An 18,477-nucleotide genomic window follows, 5' to 3' on the forward strand; every position below is an offset into this window, starting at 1 on the left:
CGGATACTGGGTCTCTTACCTTATCGTTAACAAATATTTTTATTATTCGCGGAACTTGGCTTTAACTTTAGCTGGCAGGGGCACAAGGTAAATAATACTATTAAAAATTACCAGTGCAAATGCGATTGCCAGTGAAATAAGTAAATTAAGATCAACATTCAATACTTGTGATATATTTTGACCTTCGCGTGTGAAACGTTCGACTAAATATGCTCGTCCGTCTGGATATCTACACAGTCCAGGTATACCAGGACACGATAAGCTCTCGTTATATGGTAAATTTAAAAACGTTGGTATATCAACGGTAAGTTGGTTCATTGCTAATGATGCATATCTTGTTGGTAGTGCTATTGAGATAGTCGCCAGCCAATTGGGTAGATTTCTAAGACTACGGACTCCACCCGAAGCAATAAGTAATAATACTAAAATAACATACAGAACAGCAATAGCGCCTGTTAATGGTCGTTTGATAACCATAAAAAATGCCACCGTTATTTGTTCCGCTGCTACATAACTTGCCCAAAGGGTACCTGAAGAAAAAAAAAAATATTTCTTCATATTTATGATTTGTTTTTTTTTTTTTTTTTTTTTATTTTGTTTATTTAATTAATGAGCTTTTGATTGATTGAGGTATTATTGATATAATTTACAGCTCAATAAAAAAATATCTTTTATGGTGTAAATCATTAAATGCATTAAGTTTTAACGATAAATGATTATAATCTATTGGTTTTATATGTACAAACGGTAATAATATCACGTTGTAGACTTATTCTAAACCTGAAAATTGGAAAAAAAAATTTTAACTATAAAAAATGTCTACAAAACGATTAGCAATTGAAATAAAACTATACGCTCTTTTAACTTTAGAGAGTTTCCTAAAGCCAGAAGGGCGTATAAAAATATGTCTTTTTGGAATTAGTAACGTGAGTACTGAGTATTATATCAGAGAGTTGCCACTACTATATTGTTTTTTCCGTGTAGCAGAGATTTTTTTTAGCTTCCCCCTAGGAAAATTGAAATTTTCGAAAAAAGAGAAGTTATTACTTTCAATCCGATTTTCAAAAATTAAGTTTTTATCAGATCTTTTTCTAAGATTTATCAAATCTAAGTCCCAACAAGTTCTTTTCACGGGACTGGCCCGCAGGGCCAAGTGTTTTTCGGATTTTTTTAGATAACCGCAAGGAATGGAAGTAGGATAAATCCTGCCATACCCAACTGTAAGTTGATTTCCTTATTTATATTACCTGAAGCATACGCCCACGAGACTGCATCCAATTCTAATATGGGTACCAAAATTCCAACAGTAATAATAGTTGAAATAAAACTTAATGGCAAACTTAGTAATGTATATGAAGATAAAAACATTGCTCCACCATACAATCCTTCTCTTTTTTCTTGATAATATCTCGCACGAAATCCCGGAACTGAAACCAAATTTCATTATTAAAATAAAATATAAAATATTTTTAATTAAATCAATATTAATTATTTTTTACTGACACAATAGAGCCGTTGTAGCTATTCCAGCAATATAGAATAATACCAAACAATTAAACACAAGACCTCCTATTTGTAAAAATATTCTCGACTGCATAGGACTGGAGTTTGAGTACAAAATAGTTAATAAAGATATGCAAAATGGTAACATCAAAAGACGAGCGGCAAAGTGTCCTAAGCCTGATTTATTAAATGAAAAGGTCGCTGCCATTCCTCTTCTACAAGATTAAAATAGTTTTTTAAATAATTTATCACTGTGATAAGAAAAAAAAATATTAAAAAATTTTTATTCTCACAAATACAAAGCAAGAAGTGTAGAAAAACATCCCGGTTTAATACCACGTCCTAATCCTTTATGTAAATACCCAACAGGTGTTTCTTTAACACTAGCAGATCCTTGCGGGGCTTCTTTAATATATAAACCACCTTCTGCTTTAAATTTTTCAACAAGATTTAATATCTGTTGATTAGATTCTAAAAACCTTTCACGTGATCTACGGTCTACTGTTGACAGACATACTATAAATAAAATATGTAAATTAGAGGTATGCGAATCAAATAACTCAAATTATTCGTAACTTTTAAAATTATTCGTCAATTTTCGAATTATTCGTAACTTTTCAAACTACTCCATACGAATCAAGAAGATTATGATCAGTCTTCAAATATTTAATTGTCATTTAAAGAGCTTAATTTTTTCAAGTAACCAAAAGAAATTTGTCTGTAGATTTGTGTTTGAGCTCTATTTATACTTCTGATAAAAATTTGAATTATTGGAAAAAGTATTACAATTTTAAGTCACTCAAAAAAAATTTTGGAATTATTCGTAAATTTTCAAATTATTCGAAGCTTTATAAATAATTGGCGGATTCGAATTGCGATAATTACCGTAATTTACGGTATTCGGAAGAATTCCGGGTTTTTACGGTGAAATACGGTATTTTACGGTAAAATCGGTACTTTGCGGTAAAATTGCGACAAGCCTGCGTTATTTTACCGTAAAATAAGGTATTGCACTGTAAAAATAAAAAAGCATACGGTGCTTACGGCAAAATGCCACAAATTGCCATATATTTATTGTAACTTACTGTAAAATGCGGTAATTTACCGTTAATTTGAATCCGCTAGGGATATGAATAATTCGAAAATTCAAACTATTCGCGCGTCCTTATTACAAATAATAATTAAAATTTATAGCTGCGTAATTATTTTAAGAATTAAGTGTAATGTATTTTTATTGTTTAGACTTACGGTAATACATCAATGGATTCTCTAATTCAGGACAAGGAAATCCGATGTAGGTGAAGTAATCCAACATACTTCTTGTTGGCCCGGAGTAAACAACAGCTCCGAGACACAAAAGTGTAACTCGACTTACAAAAGGTAAAACATCTGATCTTGGTGTTTCCATTGTCAATACAACAATTGAACCACGTCTAGTTGCATATGACCACAGCATTGAAACAATTAAATAAGTATTCAATGGATCAGTATCCCATGTTGGTTCATCAAGAAGTAAAAGCATTGGATCTTTTGCAAGCTGTACTCCTAACATCAATCGGCGGTATTCCGGTTTTGTAAGATCGTTAACTGATCTATTCGCTACTTGAGATAACGCCAAGTCAGCTAAAGTTTGACGTACACGAAGCTCACGATTGTTCAAATTAGCTAACCAAGTGGCATAAGTTAAAGTTTGACGGACTGTTAGACTTGGTAATAAGTAACATCTATGTGCTACGTATCCACCATGACGTCGAAATAATTCATGTGTTAGTAAGCTTCCGCCGAGAGTTATCCTTCCGCGTTTCTCACCTCTTGCTCTTCCAGCTACATAAATCATTTTTTTATTTTTAATATACATTAGGGTAATCCAAAAAAACCGACTTTTTTTTGTTTTCGAGTCTCATATGAAAATTTTTTGGCTTAATATCTTTTAAGAACCCTCTTCAAAAAGCAGCTCAGTAAAAAATTTTTAAGGGGTCGCTCAAGTCATTCAGAAATTCCAAAAATTATTGAAATTCGGATTTTTTAAAAAATTTTTCTTTCTCGTGGCAAAAATATATTCTATCTGTAAAATCAATACCATGCTGAAAATTTTAGCTCAAAATATAGATTTTTAAACGTCCCTCAATAATTTTGAATATTAACTCATAATAGGTAATTAATACTTTGAATTAATTTTTGTATTTTTTTATAACTCAATTATTGTCATTTCACTAGAATATAAATTTTGCATAACCAAAAATATACTGGACAGTCTTAAACAATAAAATTGGGCAAGATTTGAATAACCAAAAAACCTAAAAATTAAATTAAAAAATGAAAAGTATGTAAATAAATAATTTTTTCTATGTCTTGGGTTATATTTTTATTTAGTATGATATAAATTAATGGTGAAAAAATTAAAATGTTTTAATATTAATATTCAAGGGTCGCTCGAAAACGTTCAAAAGACAGCATTCGGAAACATTCAAAATTCTTGAGCGATGTTTAATTTAAATTTTGGGCTGAAATTTTCAGCATATTAATTATTTTCAGATATAAACTATTGCTGCCACGAGAAATTTCAAAATTTGTGAGCGACCTCTTAATTTTTTATCGATCTGCTTTTTGGAGAGGGCTCTGAAAATACATTAAACCAAAAAATTTTCATATAAGACTTGTCAACAAAAAAAATTCGGGTTTAATGGGTCACTCTAATATATCTAAAAATATAACAGTATCTAACAAATAAATTTATACCAATAACGTCAAGTAGCGCTCGTTTTCCGGATCCCTTTGAACCCAGAACTGCCAAAACTTCGCCTCCATGTACTTTGACTGACACATCTCTCAACACTGCTGTTGGTTCAGATTTTGATATACAACTCCCACCTTCGATTAAAACTGATGTTGAGTATGACACATTAGAAACATCCAAAATACACTCATGTAAATTCATTTTACTGATATTATTATTTTTTTATTTTAAATTCAATCAATCTGTAATAAAAGTCATCAATTAATTTGATAAATTCAAACTACTGGACATCTTAATTTTATTAACTAGGCGTTTAAAAAAATAAATAATCAGAATATAATTGTATATATTTATAACAAAATTATACTATGATTTCTAAATACCAAATTACATATTTAAGATAAAAGTCGAGACTAATTTATAGAAAGAGATTAATTATCCAGAAAAAATTCTTAACTGATAATTATTTTTTATAGTTAATAAAATCAACAGTAAAAAAATTTCAAGTTATAACATAACGTTAATTAGTAATTAAAAAAAATAAAGATCTTACCTCTTATCAATTCATAACTAATTTTTTAAAAATAATTAATTAATCAATTGATTAACAATTCGTACTATTTTTTTTCTTAGAAATTTAATTTCATAATTCCACAGTAAGTTGTAATGTTTATACTGAATGAATTTAAAAATTTGTTAAAATTAAACTAAACGGTGTAGTGGCGATGCGACGATTCGTATCGGTGGGGAAACAAGTATCCAGGTATACCTTGAAATACAGAAGACAGGAGAGCGCTGATACTGAATAAAACTAAAACTTGAACACTATACTCTTTCAGGTCTTGTAACCAGCACCGTGTGGTTCACCGTAGCACACCGTGGCTCTCCAGCAGTAATACCAGAGAGGTGAATGTCTTCCCTTATTAAAAAAAAGTACAACAGGTAGGGGAATTTACAAAGGTAGAGGTAGACAGGATCAGTAGTAGGATTTGTAGTGGTGATGGTTGAAAAGAAGGAGGAGTAGTGAGTAGTGAAGAATTTAAAGTACATTGGTAAAAGCGAGCCAGAGAATAAAAGAGTAGATTATTATAGGTGTACGTGTTTTATATATATCTATACATATATACACTAGGTTTTGTAAAGTTACTTTGGCTGGTATGGTCTTTGGTCCTGTGTTAGTTCCACTGGGTACCATACCTTGAAGCCGTCGACTTTCCGTGGCAGTGCGTGGCAACGTTCTGACTTTGGAGTTAAGTCGTAAAAATAATTCCTGACAGCAGAAGAAAACTCGAAAAATTTAAACTTTGATGTAAAATTTCAAATGTGACAGGCAATTAATTAAATTGATCAAGTGTATTGATAAAAATTGACATAATAGTAAAATATGATGCGTTAATTTTAACTTGAGATTACTTCTGAAAGTGAGCGTCAGCTATCGCGGGTTCTTTCATATCAGTTTATAATTCAAACGCATACGCATTCAATGCACGAGAAGCTATGAAGGCTCACTATTGCCGGTGTTTTATTTAATGAGAATAGTGCGATTACTATTATCTTTTGTTTTTTTAATTATTATTACTATACTTTCATTGGGTGAGTCATATTTATTATTCATTCAATAATTCTTTAACAAGTTGTTATAGTAATAATAAAACAATATATATTTAAATTGATTAGTTGTTAAGTTTTTATAACTTGAAATGGTAAATAAATTTTATATATTTAATTTATGGATGATTTTTATCTTGTATAGCAAAGAGTATTGTTCATAGTTGAGTCATTTCGTTGTGGTTGGTGGATTCTGCTAAAATAATTCAGTAGTTTACGCCGTTATATATATATAAATATATACATATAAAGTTTTAGTAATTGAAGATTTATTAGAGTAGTTTTTGCAATAAACTTACGTGCCTGGCACAGGAAGAGACTCTCGCCTTTTAATTACAACTGATAGTAAATCTTTATAAACAATTCTTTTGAATAATATCACACGATTGGTATATTGTGTACATACACATGCCGGGAATCGATATCCGCTGAATGTATCGTGTATCGAGATCGCGTTCGAACATTGATACTGGATACTACTTTTTTTTTTAAACTTTCTTCATTATACATTTGTATTTTTATTTTATTTTTCTGCATGCTGTGTCATTATTATTATCATTTATTATTACAATGCACGATTTATTGACTAATAAATACAAGGATCAAGTTAGAAAATTTAAAAATTTTTAATGAAATGGGCGTTTGAATATGAGCTGGGGCGTTCAAGACATACAGTGACCTTCATGCAAGTGTATACTATGGTAATTTGCAATTCAGATAACGTTCAGATAAATTGTGAATATTAATATCTTTTATGATCATGATAATAATTCCCGTGTAAAAAAAAAATTTGAAAAGGTGTTGACTATTCTAAGCTTCATGACGACAAACTTTTTTTAAACGATTTTAAAACTCCTGAAAATTCAATAGAACAAACAATTTACTGGAGACTATAAATTAACGTTTTTAGACTCTTGTAAACTTTTTTTGACTTTCTATTAAAAGTGATAAATTTTATAATTTTTTTCAGTGCAAAATTCGTTCAAAAAATGTTGATTTTGAACTACTTCTGAACGTGTTTTTTAGCATATTTTGACTGCGGTGTGGTGTGATGTTTGGTGTTGAAATTTTCAACACTGCCGGTGTGAAAGTTACACGACGCAGTGTTAAATTTTGAACCGTGTGAATTATAACATTTACACCAATCGTGCAAATTTATTTTAAATTTTCGATTATTTTGAGACTAGGTTTTTAATTTTTACTTTTAAATAATTTGCATAAATTATAATGATATACTCGTGGTGTAATCTTTATATCGAGCTAATAACACCAATTGGCGTTAAAGAAAACACTCATACCGTGTTAAAAGAAAATTTCACACCATGAGTTTATATCTTTATATCGAGCAGGCTGTGTAAAGTCCTTAGAAACCATTTTTGCACCAAAAATTTTTATGAGTGTAAATGCAGCAGACATACGAAAATTTTTTAATCACATATGAAAACATTAAATAATTAAAAATAATAAAATTTTAAAAAATGCATGTACTGAATTTTGAATTGTCTAAACATGTATTTTTTTTATTTTTTTTTCATAAACATTTTAATTTATTATTTCAAAATTTTTTAAATTGTCAGATCTCCGCTAACTTTACTATCATAAAATTTTTTACGGTGTAGGATAATCGATGATTTTTCTTTCAAATTTTCAAAAGTTTAAAAAAAGTTAAAAAAAAATTCGTCATTGTGTCACGGTTTGAAGTTTTGAATAGTCAAAGTTTTTTTTACACAGGAATAATAATAATAATTATTGTTATTATTATTTATAATCACTTACACTTGTACAATGATTAGTTTAAAAAATAGTGATTAATAGATATAATTTAGAAATAATTATTTATTTGCTCTAATTTATGAATTACTCATAAGTGATGTGAGAAACGCAAAAGAGAGATTTACTTCACTATGTAATTTTTACGAATGGTTTCCACGATTTCTAAGAAAAATAATGGAATATCTTGGTACTCTTATTTCTAAGAATTTGGGTCACCATTGCACAGAATAGTTCTGCATAATAGTTAAGCACATGTGCTAGTGATGAATTCTTTATCAACTATTAAGTTGAATTGAAATTTTAATTTATAATACAAATGCATGGAAACCGGTGCGTGGGATTTTTAAACATTGCGTGTATATAAGTAAACGACATCGTATCACAGAGAAATTAAATATTGTTCTAATGAAATCGTGATAAATGTTAGAGTAAATGCCCAGAAGAAAATGAAACTTTGACGTGAAGTAGACGATAATAATTTTGTTTATTTAATTTAATAATACGATTAGTTATTCAATGAGATGAAAAATAAACAATATTTATTACTTATTCTTTTGTTTCAAGGGTTAATTGTAAAATTAATTGAGTATAAATTATGTTAATTTGAAAGTGAAATGAAATATGTAGATTATACTAAAAAAAAAAAAACCATTTCTAATAAACTGTTATATAAAATTTTATTTTATAATTTTTTAAATTAAATTATTAAATATTTTAACTTAAAAAATAATTTCATTCTTACTTTTAAAATTATTCAAGAGTTAAGAAATTTAATTCAACGGTGCTTTAACTTTTTTTTTTTACATTTTATGAAGTAACAATTCATTGAACTGTCACCAAGTTTTCCAATATTTTATTTTCACTGTAAATATACTTAATTCAAAGATATAATTTATAAATATTTTATGTTCCAAGTGGTTCCACAAGAAATGTCATTTTATATCATATTAATTTAGTATGTATGTTAATTTTACAGTTGTTTTCTCATATGAAAATAGCAAAAGCTGTTATCAAGAAAGACCCACGTTAGTTTTCCGTTGGATTTGCATTTTACCGGTGCTCCTAGTTTTTGTGTGGCAACGAGAATTACAGTAATTGAATGACTAGAGAATGAGTATCAATGGCTTAAATAGAAAAAAAAAAGGAAAATATTTAATGACTTATATTCATGTAGATGTGCATTATGTTTATGATACGTTCTGAGATTCCAGACGCCACGAGGTAACGGTATCGTGATATTCACATAGCATCAGAAACATGTTTCCGGATTCTATTTATATTTTTATTTAGAATAACACCATATCTCTGGTATGCTGTGCGTATTGAAGAAAAAAAAGTTTCAGTGACAATTAGAAAGTTTTAACTTGTATTTTGAATGTACATGTATCAGCTAAACATATATATGTGTATACCACTATTGTATATTTTTTTGACTTGATAATTAAACACGTGCAGGTAGAAGTTTATTTTACTACTTTTATCTCAGCAGGTGTTGAATCGGTTTAGTTTAAATTTTGACCTATTTCTATAACTTATTTTATAAATTGTCTATTAAAATTATTTATTTAAAATATAACTTCGTAATACTCATCGCCGGTCACCAGTTTTGATAATTTAATAATTAAACAGTTGGTAGAAAAATAAATTTCAAAGAAACTGCTGGTGAAATTGGTGTAACAGAAAAAATTTAAATGTACATGATACCTTGACATACTCGTGTTCATGACACATGTGCGGATCAGCACTTTTACTTTGAAAATGATGATCTCCATATCGTATTCCAATTGCTTCATACATATGATTATTTATGTGTCATCACAAAATTGGTATTTATTTAAATTTTTATCTATACAAAGTTAATAAAAAATTAGTAAGCTTGTAATTAGTTAACGATGCATAGCTATTAAAATCAACAGTAATAAACAGCTGCTGATGATGATTTTTAGGCCATTCACATAAAACCGTTAAGTTGAGAAGCTGTGAAGAATTTCATCGTCATTTTTTTTTTAATTTCATTTCTTTTTCTTTTCTCCGTGTTACAGACACGCGCGATGTATGCATAAAGTTTTTTATTTTAAAGGGAAGAAAAATAATTTAATAATGCTGCAGTAAATTGACAGTAGAAGTGCATGTTAGAGTCAAGTCAATGAATTAAAACGACTTATCTTTCAAATATAAATGACTTCTTCTGCTTGACTTCAATGTCATTTTATAGAAAAAAAAAAAGTTACATTAGTATACTGATAGTTTTTTTGTTAAATATTTGTGAAAAATTCCAGAACCGTAAACAGAAAAACACGTTTATGCGTCTTTCTGGAATGCTGGCTAGTGAATTTTCAACTGGAAATTCATGACTAAGTTCAATGACGTCATATCCACTATCTCGGATAGAATAAGAAGATTGGTATTGCAATAATTTTTCCTGTTGGTTGTTTTATTTTATTTTCACTTCAATGTTAACCAGTCGCATTCTAGAATTTCAAATAAACTGAAGCCTCATTTGAAATGTAAATTTTTACTGCGCTTCGTAATCTTCCTCTTTCAATTAAATTTTTTTTATACTTTTTAAGCAATGCAAGGTTATTATTATTTTAAAAAATAATAAATTTTATTGTTTTTGTTTCAAGTAATCCGAGACAATGGGATCAGAGGCTTGGGAACTCGAAAGAAGATACTCGGTACCTGGGGTACTTGATACACGTGGACTGGAACCACCAGCAAGCGAAGATCTTCATGCTTGGTCAATATACAGGTATCAAAATGATTAAACAATGATGCGATGTTAATACATGGTGACCACCGATTTTTGAAACTGAAATTCTCTGACTTTTCCAGGTATTCCAGTCAAATAATTTAAAAATTCCCTGACTATATGTAGTAATATTAAATCATTGGAAATATTTATTTAATTCAAAATAAAATTGTTTAAGTCAGTTCAATAAATCATCAATCATTGTCGTTAAATGAAACTTTATTTTATTATTTGTCAATGTTCATACGTCTTTTTATTTATTAAATGAATCATTTTTTATTGTTTATTTTAAATCTATGTTTTTATATAACTTACTCTACAATAAAATATAAATAAATTTTTCATTTTCACTAGAATAAATTTCATAAATAAGAACGTTTTATAGAATATTAATAAAATATTAATCACGTACGCGAATAATAAATATAGTGGAACTTATTAGTTCAATACTTATGTATACTTTTAATGTTTTTGGTTTTCTAACTTATCAATATGCATGTTAATAGCTTCAAGATCCTGACGATTGATTTTTACTAAGACTTTTTTTTTAACAGCCTTTTTAATTATAACTGCTTCATTTTTTCGCTATTGGAATCAATTTCTACTTATTTTTTTTCAAAATAGTATTACAATCGTATTCGCCGCGTCAATTTTTGAACAGTTTTGACAGAAAAAAAAATTAATCGGATTTTTTCAGTCAAAAAAAAGAAAGTAAAAATTTTCCCAGCTTTGTGACGAAATTCCTGACTTTTCCCTGATTTTTCCAGTATATTTATAATTCCTGACATTTTCAAGTTTTTCAGAAATATGGCTACCATGTAACAACAATAATAAAATGTAATAATTAATTTTTTCAAATTTTGACAGACAAAATTTGAATTCCGATTTTACGGATTCAGCGCTTGGTTCAGCTGAAAAATCACCTCTACCTTACGGTAATTTCCAACTCCGCGATTCAACGGTACAGAGTATCCTCAGACATCCGCGGTACGGACCCAAGAGTCCGTTGGCAAACAATTCATACACATATTTAAAATTTGGACTGCCACGTGTACTGCCCCCATCACGCGCTAAAGATGGTTCCAGTGGCTATGATTCAAGTGAAGAAGGTAGAAAAGTATCTCACAGTGGAATACCACCCCAGTCAAGCACTGCCATGAGATCTGCTCGAAGTGACCCTGATTTCCGTCAGGTTCATGTGGCACCACGTGAACAAGCCCACTCACAATTAATTGTGAGAGATCACCCAAAACTGAGAAGTGTAAGTGAAGCAAATCTTTTACAATCCGGACGGCCGAATAGACGTCACAGTATAGCACCGATTGATCCAGGATATGGACAAACAGTTTTGGGAGGTCCAGTACCAAGTCATTCAGGACTTGAAAGCTACTTGGGTGCAGGTTTACGAAGAATTCCATCACTCCAGCATCCTCATCTGCAATTACGCGAACTAGAATTATCCACTTCCGATAATTTACCGTTACTTCGCGGTATAACACTTGAAGCCGGTGCTACAGATGTACTTGCAATAATGGCAACAACTGAAAAAGAGGGTACTGCTATTATTGAAACTATTTCTGGTAAACGTAAAATAAAACGTGGAGATATTTTGCTGAATGGCCGACCAGTGACCTCACGTGCTTTAAGGTAATTAATTTAAATAACATATAATTATACAATATCAATTACAAGGCATACAAAACAATTGAACAATTGTTTAAATTAAAATTTTTAATTTACCATTTAATTTTTCTATATATTTAAAGATCAAGAGTCGCTTATTTACCAGCAGAATGCTGTTTGAGTCCTGGTTTGACGGCACAACAAGTTCTTAGTTTCTACATGTGTCTAAAAGGTGGTTCTAGGGCATCTGATATGGAGATCGAAGCAGTATTACAGGAATTGGGACTTGAAGCAACTAAACATTGCTTGATTAATTCATTAACGACTTCGGAAGCAAGAAGACTATCGTTAGCTTGTCGTTTACTTCAAGATGCGCACATACTAACACTTGATAGACCAACACATGGTCTTGATATTTTTGATGCATTTTTTCTCGTTGAGTATTTAAGACATTGGGCAACTAGAGGACAGAGGCTTGTTGTCTTGACACTTCATCCACCGACGTATGAAATACTCACGATGGTTTCGCGAGTTGCATTGACTTCAGGCGGTAGAATAATGTACTCTGGACCTAGAAGAGATATGTTGCCTTACTTCGCACTTGCTGAATTTCCATGTCCGCCGTTTAAAAACCCATCGGATTACTATCGTAAGTTGTTTATAATAAAAGATTTATTAACAACTTTATTAATAAAATAATTATACTTTTTTTTATAGTTGATTTAGTGACTCTTGATGATTTATCAGCAGAAGCAATGCTTGAGTCATCACAAAGAATAGACCATCTTGCAGAGTTAGCAAGATCACGGTTACCAGGTCTGAGTGATCCAAGTCCACCTGGAGTATTACCACCGGCTATATACGACGCCAATATATTTATTCAAATATATGCGCTGCTTTTAAAAACTCTTATATATAGTCAACCCTGGACAATGACTAGACTTGTTCAAAAAATAGTTGTAGCTGCATCATTGAGTATTATACTCGGGGCAATATTTTGGAATGTTGCTGGAGACAATAATTTACATTTAAGAGACAGAGTAGGATTGTATTATTCAAGTTTTGGAATTCTTTTCTGGCCGCTTGGTTTAATTGGTATTTGTGAAGTTGTTAATGCAAGACCCAACGTTGAAAGTGATATAAAACATGGTCTATACGGGCGTTTTATTTATATTATTATTGAGGTAATTATTTAAAATTATTTAAAATAATAGTAATTGAATTATTATTTATTTATCATTTTTTTTTTCAGCTTATTTGTAGTGTTCCTTCATGGTGTCTTGTTTACGTAACATATTTAGTTCCTGCTTTTGCAATGGCCGGACTTCATGAAACACTAAATGATAGTTTTACTTCGCTTTGGAATTATCTTGCCTATGGATTACTATATATTATGTTACAACATTTAATATGCATATTTTTTGCTCATATCTGTAAATGGAGTGGAGTTGCAGCGTTAATCTCTGGTATAATAATCGGCGAAATAACTTTAGGCGGAGGTGTAACACTACACTTGGAAAATTTACCACTTTGGTATCAGAAACTCAGTCCTATGGAGTGGGTATTGTCATTTTTATTACCAGAGATCCATAATTCTCAGATACTTAATAAAATAGCTAATTGTAAAGCTAAACAAATACAGCGACAAGATATTATTGTACAAGCGCTTTGTGAACCGCCTGATGGTGCGGCTGCTTTGAGAGAAATAGCTCTTGATCATGTTAATAATGCGACTAGTATTCAATTAGGCATTGGAATTGGTATTATAGGATTATTAATTATTATTGGATTTATGTTAATACGCTACACGACGTTAAAAAGACCTCGAAGTGCACCTAATAAGCCGTAGAAACATTTAATAAATATAATTTTTTTGTTTAGTCTATTTTTAATGTAAAGTAAATAGATATATTATTGTATATTAGTATTTTTATTATAAGGAACAATTATGTGCCACATTATTATATAAAGTTACTATAAAAAAGTTCATTTTACACTAGTGGTGCAATAAATAAAGTGTAATTATCCGGAGACTCGGTAGTGTCTCGCGCCAAGTACACGTTCAAACACAGGAGTTGCGTGTGTCCTTCCAGAGAGTACGTTGCCGTCGATTTTTACCCCCACTTTTAGAAAATGAATCTAATCTACGTTAGTACACACTAGTATTACAAACCGAAACTTTTCGACAATTCCCGACGGCGACTTACTCTTTGGGAAGACTCTACATAGACGGCGCGAGACTACCGTCTCTATACTGGAGTCAGAGGTCTGTAATCTCACTCATATTTAAAACTGATAATTATTAATAAATACGGCATATTTTTATATTTTATCTATTTATTTGTTAATAATTATCCTATCGCTATCGAATTTATTCACAACTTGCGTATTTTTATGACTTATTAAACAAATAAAAATTTTAAAATTTCTCTTGTGTCAATTTATGGAGGCTAGAGGTACCTCTATCTTTCATAGTAGACTAGACATGTTGCGGCAGACTTTAATTGGGTAGTTTTATTTTTGGTAGGGTCGCTTATGGCTGAGTTGCATACCTGTCGTTTGTGTAATGAAATTTTTAGAATGGTCTTGAGTTAAAAATTTTTAACATTCATAGACACGTTAATGTTTATCATCTTTTGTGATATCAAGTGATTTTACTTATTTTTGAAGTATATTTGTGTTAAATATGCTAACATTAACAGCCAACTTGACTGCAAGTTAACAAAATCGGATTTTGATGTCAAATTGACTTTAAAAAGTAAGTCTATAATTAATCGGCGTTAAATTTCTGTCAATTTGCAAAAAAATTTTTTTTATTAATGTATAACATTACGTCGTTTATTTCCACAAAGATATTTAAGGTTTTATACCTAATTTTTATAATTATAAAAAAAAAATCCCACCAAAACCAGATTCTCTGTAAAAAAATCACGTCAAGTACACGTAAAAAATTCATCACTTTTTGTCTATGTTATTGTTTTTACAAAAAAGACTTAAATCACAAAAAAATATTGAGAAATTGACACTAAACGTTTAAATTTTATTAATTTTAGTTTAAGTAGCTGATTATTTTATTAAATGATTTAATGAGAATATCTTTTACGATTTAAAAGTAAAAACAAAAGTAATTATATAAGTTATTTTACATTTTTACATAATTTTTATTTAATAAAACTATATTATACATAAGTAAATTAAAAATTTAATCTGTAATTCCTTTTACAGGGGTTCTTAATGCTTTTCGAAGAGCAACCTCTTCAATTAATTGAGTATCGTGTTTCTCAAGAACTCTTGGTGGCAAAAGTGCAGCAACGACGTATCTGTTTTCCGAGTTTAGAAAATTAAACGTCGTACATGCTTTTATAACGGGTAAAATTTCAACATTGATGTCTAAGTCTTTGATAATGCTACGAAAATCCTTGATAAATGGAGCATCACGTGGATAATTATCATCTAGACCAAGTATCATTATATCCGGTCTTGGAATTATTGCTTTAAATAATGATAATGAATCTTTATGTATATCACTTGCAGAAGCTATGTTCCATCCAAGTACAGTTTTTGGAAATATTATCATTGCTCCTAGTATAGTCAAGCCAATATTTAATCTAAATCCTGTCTGTAATAAATTATTTATCGTTTCAATTTATTTATTAACCAAAAAAAATTATTGTAATTGTACCCTTTTAATGACAGGGTACCAATTTAATTATTTACTCAATTTCCTTAAAAATTTTTAAGATTATAGATATCTATCGGCGTGTTTGTTTGGTTGCATACTCTGGGTTATTAGGAGTACATTTAGTAACTATACATATACGTCTTTGTTAGTTTGACAGGACAAGGACCTCGTTATAAGGCTACGCGTTATAAGACTCTTCCCCTCAATTAGTTAAAACTCGCTCGGAACACTTCCCCCACTAACTACTCAATAAAAGTTTTGTGCCGAAACCTCGCTATAAGACTAACGACCAGTACGACTAAAATCGAGATAAAATGTACATACATAAAGATTGTACATTAAATAATTTATTTTCATAAAGAATACTTCAAATTTCGTGGTATCACACAATTAATTAACAGAAAAGAACGACAAAATTCTGTTTATTTATGATTATATATGAAATAGATTCATTGTATAATAGAGTAGAGTTGAACCGAATACATAAATAAAACGCAAAACGGCGATAGTCTTATAGCGAGGTTTGGGCGCAAACGCTGTTAAGTACAATCGTAGGGACACCTCAATTCTAAGAATTTTTTCCTCCACAGCCCCGAGCTAGTCTTATAACGAAGTCCTACTGTATTAGAAATAAATTTAAAATACTTTCAATTAATGCTTATTTCATGAGCTACACTATAAAATTTACGAATTTGAGTCGTATCATTGAAAAATTATGATAAGATAAAGCTGGGAGAATAAATTATTTTAATTTTTTTCAAATATTCGAAATCATCAATTCGTTAGAAAAAATTGTTATAAAACACAAGTTATGTAGTAAAAATTAATGCTAATTTCCCGAACTTCAAGATGCATTTTACAAAATTAAGTTATCGTTTTCGGTTTTCGTTACTATTTTTATCAAATGTCAATTTTTCTTGCATTACTTGTCATTTCTTAATTTATATATAGTTCATTTTTTTCACATATATTTCTATGAGAAATTTATATTATTTATAATCTGATATGAGGTGAACATATAACACCCTATCGACGTTCACTAAATTGGTTAAATGTAAAGTCACGAAGGTTATACTAATTAGGCTGCCTATTTTTTAAATTACTGTCATCAGGTGAACCAAAATTTCTACGGACTATTTATAGATGAAGATCCTACTATCAGACGATCGTATAGAATAGCTGCAAAAAACAACAATATCACCTTAAAAATCCCAAACTTTGCTACTACAACTTATGAGCACTCGTTTGTAGTATCAGCTATACCGTTTTAGCAAGATTTGTCATCTGAAATCCTAAACTCTCATAGTTTAGAGTTTTTTAAGACTAAAGTATTTGATTGTCTTTTAAGTCACGATTAATTAGTGAATAATGAGCTGGTTAAAATGAAAAATGAATATTTTACAATATATAAAAAGATATTTATGTAAATATGAGTAGTGTAGATTTGTATATTTAAGCTATCCATCTATTTATTGTGATTACATGAAGCATAACTATGTATATAATTTTTGCTATTTGGCTCTATGCCTTGACATTTAAATTCAATAAATAAATAAATAAGAAATACCTAAAAATCTAGTTGTCATCAAGATTGAATATAATAAATTACAATATCCTATACTTTTTGTACTGTCGACAATTAGATTTTTCATTTTAAAACATTACTTAAAGTATAATAAAAATATTTATAATAAATGACACTTACACAACTGACACCATCAATCATTAGTCCATATTCGGGATCTTTATTTAAAATTGTTACGGTTGTTCTTCCATCTCCATCATAAGCACCTTTGTGCATTGACATAAATCTCTTTAACAGTATAGATTTATATTGTCTATAATAAAAAAATAAATGAGTGATTAGTTAATTATTAAAAGCACATACATTAATTAATTCAAAAAATAAATAATTACTTTGATAGTCCATTTCTGTACAATCCTAAATGCCGATAAATTAAACTAGTCATATTTTTAAATTATTTACAACTTTATCTCAATTAAATAATTAATATACATTTATTATTAATTTTATTGTCTATATTTATTTCATATTTTATAATGTATATAAATATAAATAACAAAATATATATTTCAGGTTAAGTCTTGCGGCGTGTGAAGGGTCGAATAATAAAATACATGCGCAATTATAAAATTTTTTGACTTACACTTACACTTCTATACATAACTGGCCATAAAAAATATATAAAATATAAATAATTTATGAGTGTGAATGTAGCAAACATGTGACAATTTATAAATTTTTAAGAAAATAAATAAATTGATCAAAATAAAGAAATTTAAAAAAATGCGCGTACTGATTTTTAAATTTTTATTGATCTTGAAGATAGTAGACAATTAACACTTTTCAAATTCTTTTTTTAACAAATTATTTACAAGAAAAAAAACCATAAATCTATACATATAGAAAATTAAAAAACTATAGGTTTAATTTTAAAAAATATTTTTTTTTATAATTTAGGGCAATTTTTTAAGCCGGGATTATTTTTATTCGGGTTTAAATTAAAATAGTGTATAGATTAGATATACCAGCAATAAAATTTAAACCTGGAAAATAAACTCGGTTTGAAAAAAAATAAAAAAATAATTAGATGTCAGCTAACTTCAGTATCATTTTTATTGTACTTACCGAAGTAGCACAGAGTCAACATCAAGATGTCTTTTAAAAGGACAAGACAAATTTTTTTTTGTCTCAAAGTCATCTTTTTTGATATGAATACGACCTGCAAATGTTGATTCCGAAGACAGAGATGTTGTGTTGTTTTTCCTGTCTCATGT

General features: G+C 29.3%; 3 protein-coding genes across 7 annotated transcripts; 1 reads left to right on the forward strand and 2 right to left on the reverse strand.

The window, feature by feature from the left end:
- Window positions 1-23: 23 nt before the first annotated feature.
- LOC103580720 (ATP-binding cassette sub-family G member 5) lies at window positions 24-4,885 on the reverse strand. Its single transcript, XM_053739501.1, has 7 exons — window positions 4,794-4,885; window positions 4,243-4,482; window positions 2,752-3,327; window positions 1,797-2,019; window positions 1,504-1,718; window positions 1,248-1,427; window positions 24-530 (listed from the first exon to the last, which is right to left on the reverse strand). Exons 2-7 carry the CDS (start codon window positions 4,439-4,441, stop codon window positions 43-45), a joined length of 1,881 nt encoding a protein of 626 aa, XP_053595476.1. The 5' UTR covers window positions 4,442-4,482; window positions 4,794-4,885; the 3' UTR covers window positions 24-42.
- A 216-nt stretch (window positions 4,886-5,101) lies between these two features.
- Window positions 5,102-14,321, forward strand: LOC103580673 (ATP-binding cassette sub-family G member 8). Of its 5 annotated transcripts, none has more exons than XM_008562546.3 (6): window positions 5,102-5,146; window positions 10,249-10,373; window positions 11,241-12,020; window positions 12,140-12,645; window positions 12,714-13,180; window positions 13,249-14,321. In XM_008562546.3, exons 2-6 carry the CDS (start codon window positions 10,261-10,263, stop codon window positions 13,843-13,845), a joined length of 2,463 nt encoding a protein of 820 aa, XP_008560768.1. In that variant the 5' UTR covers window positions 5,102-5,146; window positions 10,249-10,260; the 3' UTR covers window positions 13,846-14,321. The 5 variants fall into 5 exon arrangements, with proteins under 5 accessions (XP_008560768.1, XP_008560732.1, XP_008560750.1 ...); XM_008562510.3 differs by lacking the exon at window positions 5,102-5,146 and adding an exon at window positions 5,153-5,833; XM_008562528.2 differs by lacking the exon at window positions 5,102-5,146 and adding an exon at window positions 6,459-6,549.
- Window positions 14,322-15,133: 812 nt separating this feature from the next.
- Window positions 15,134-17,831, reverse strand: LOC103580652 (NADH dehydrogenase [ubiquinone] 1 alpha subcomplex assembly factor 3). The gene is made up of 3 exons (XM_008562488.2): window positions 17,596-17,831; window positions 17,384-17,516; window positions 15,134-15,615 (listed from the first exon to the last, which is right to left on the reverse strand). The coding sequence occupies exons 1-3, from the start codon at window positions 17,646-17,648 to the stop codon at window positions 15,199-15,201; spliced, it is 603 nt and encodes a 200-aa protein (XP_008560710.1). The 5' UTR covers window positions 17,649-17,831; the 3' UTR covers window positions 15,134-15,198.
- Window positions 17,832-18,477: the final 646 nt, after the last annotated feature.

Source organism: Microplitis demolitor, chromosome 5 (genome assembly GCF_026212275.2).
Source record: "Microplitis demolitor isolate Queensland-Clemson2020A chromosome 5, iyMicDemo2.1a, whole genome shotgun sequence".
Lineage (NCBI taxonomy): Eukaryota > Metazoa > Arthropoda > Insecta > Hymenoptera > Braconidae > Microplitis > Microplitis demolitor.

Excerpts from the sequence above, each read along its gene's own strand:
- LOC103580720 (XM_053739501.1), bottom strand. The coding sequence starts at position 4,441 with ATGAATTTACATGAGTGTATTTTGGATGTTTCTAATGTGTCATACTCA. Across the intron at positions 3,328-4,242 it reads AGCGCTACTTGACGTTATTG|CTGGAAGAGCAAGAGGTGAG; the intron begins GTATAAATTTAT and ends TGATTTATGTAG. Across the intron at positions 2,020-2,751 it reads GAATCCATTGATGTATTACC|TATGTCTGTCAACAGTAGAC; the intron begins GTAAGTCTAAAC and ends TTTTATTTATAG.
- LOC103580673 (XM_008562546.3), top strand. The coding sequence starts at position 10,261 with ATGGGATCAGAGGCTTGGGAACTCGAAAGAAGATACTCGGTACCTGGG. Across the intron at positions 10,374-11,240 it reads CATGCTTGGTCAATATACAG|ACAAAATTTGAATTCCGATT; the intron begins GTATCAAAATGA and ends AAATTTTGACAG. Across the intron at positions 12,021-12,139 it reads GTGACCTCACGTGCTTTAAG|ATCAAGAGTCGCTTATTTAC; the intron begins GTAATTAATTTA and ends ATATATTTAAAG.
- LOC103580652 (XM_008562488.2), bottom strand. The coding sequence starts at position 17,648 with ATGACTAGTTTAATTTATCGGCATTTAGGATTGTACAGAAATGGACTA. Across the intron at positions 17,517-17,595 it reads TACAGAAATGGACTATCAAA|ACAATATAAATCTATACTGT; the intron begins GTAATTATTTAT and ends TTTTTATTATAG. Across the intron at positions 15,616-17,383 it reads TGATTGATGGTGTCAGTTGT|ACAGGATTTAGATTAAATAT; the intron begins GTAAGTGTCATT and ends AATTTATTACAG.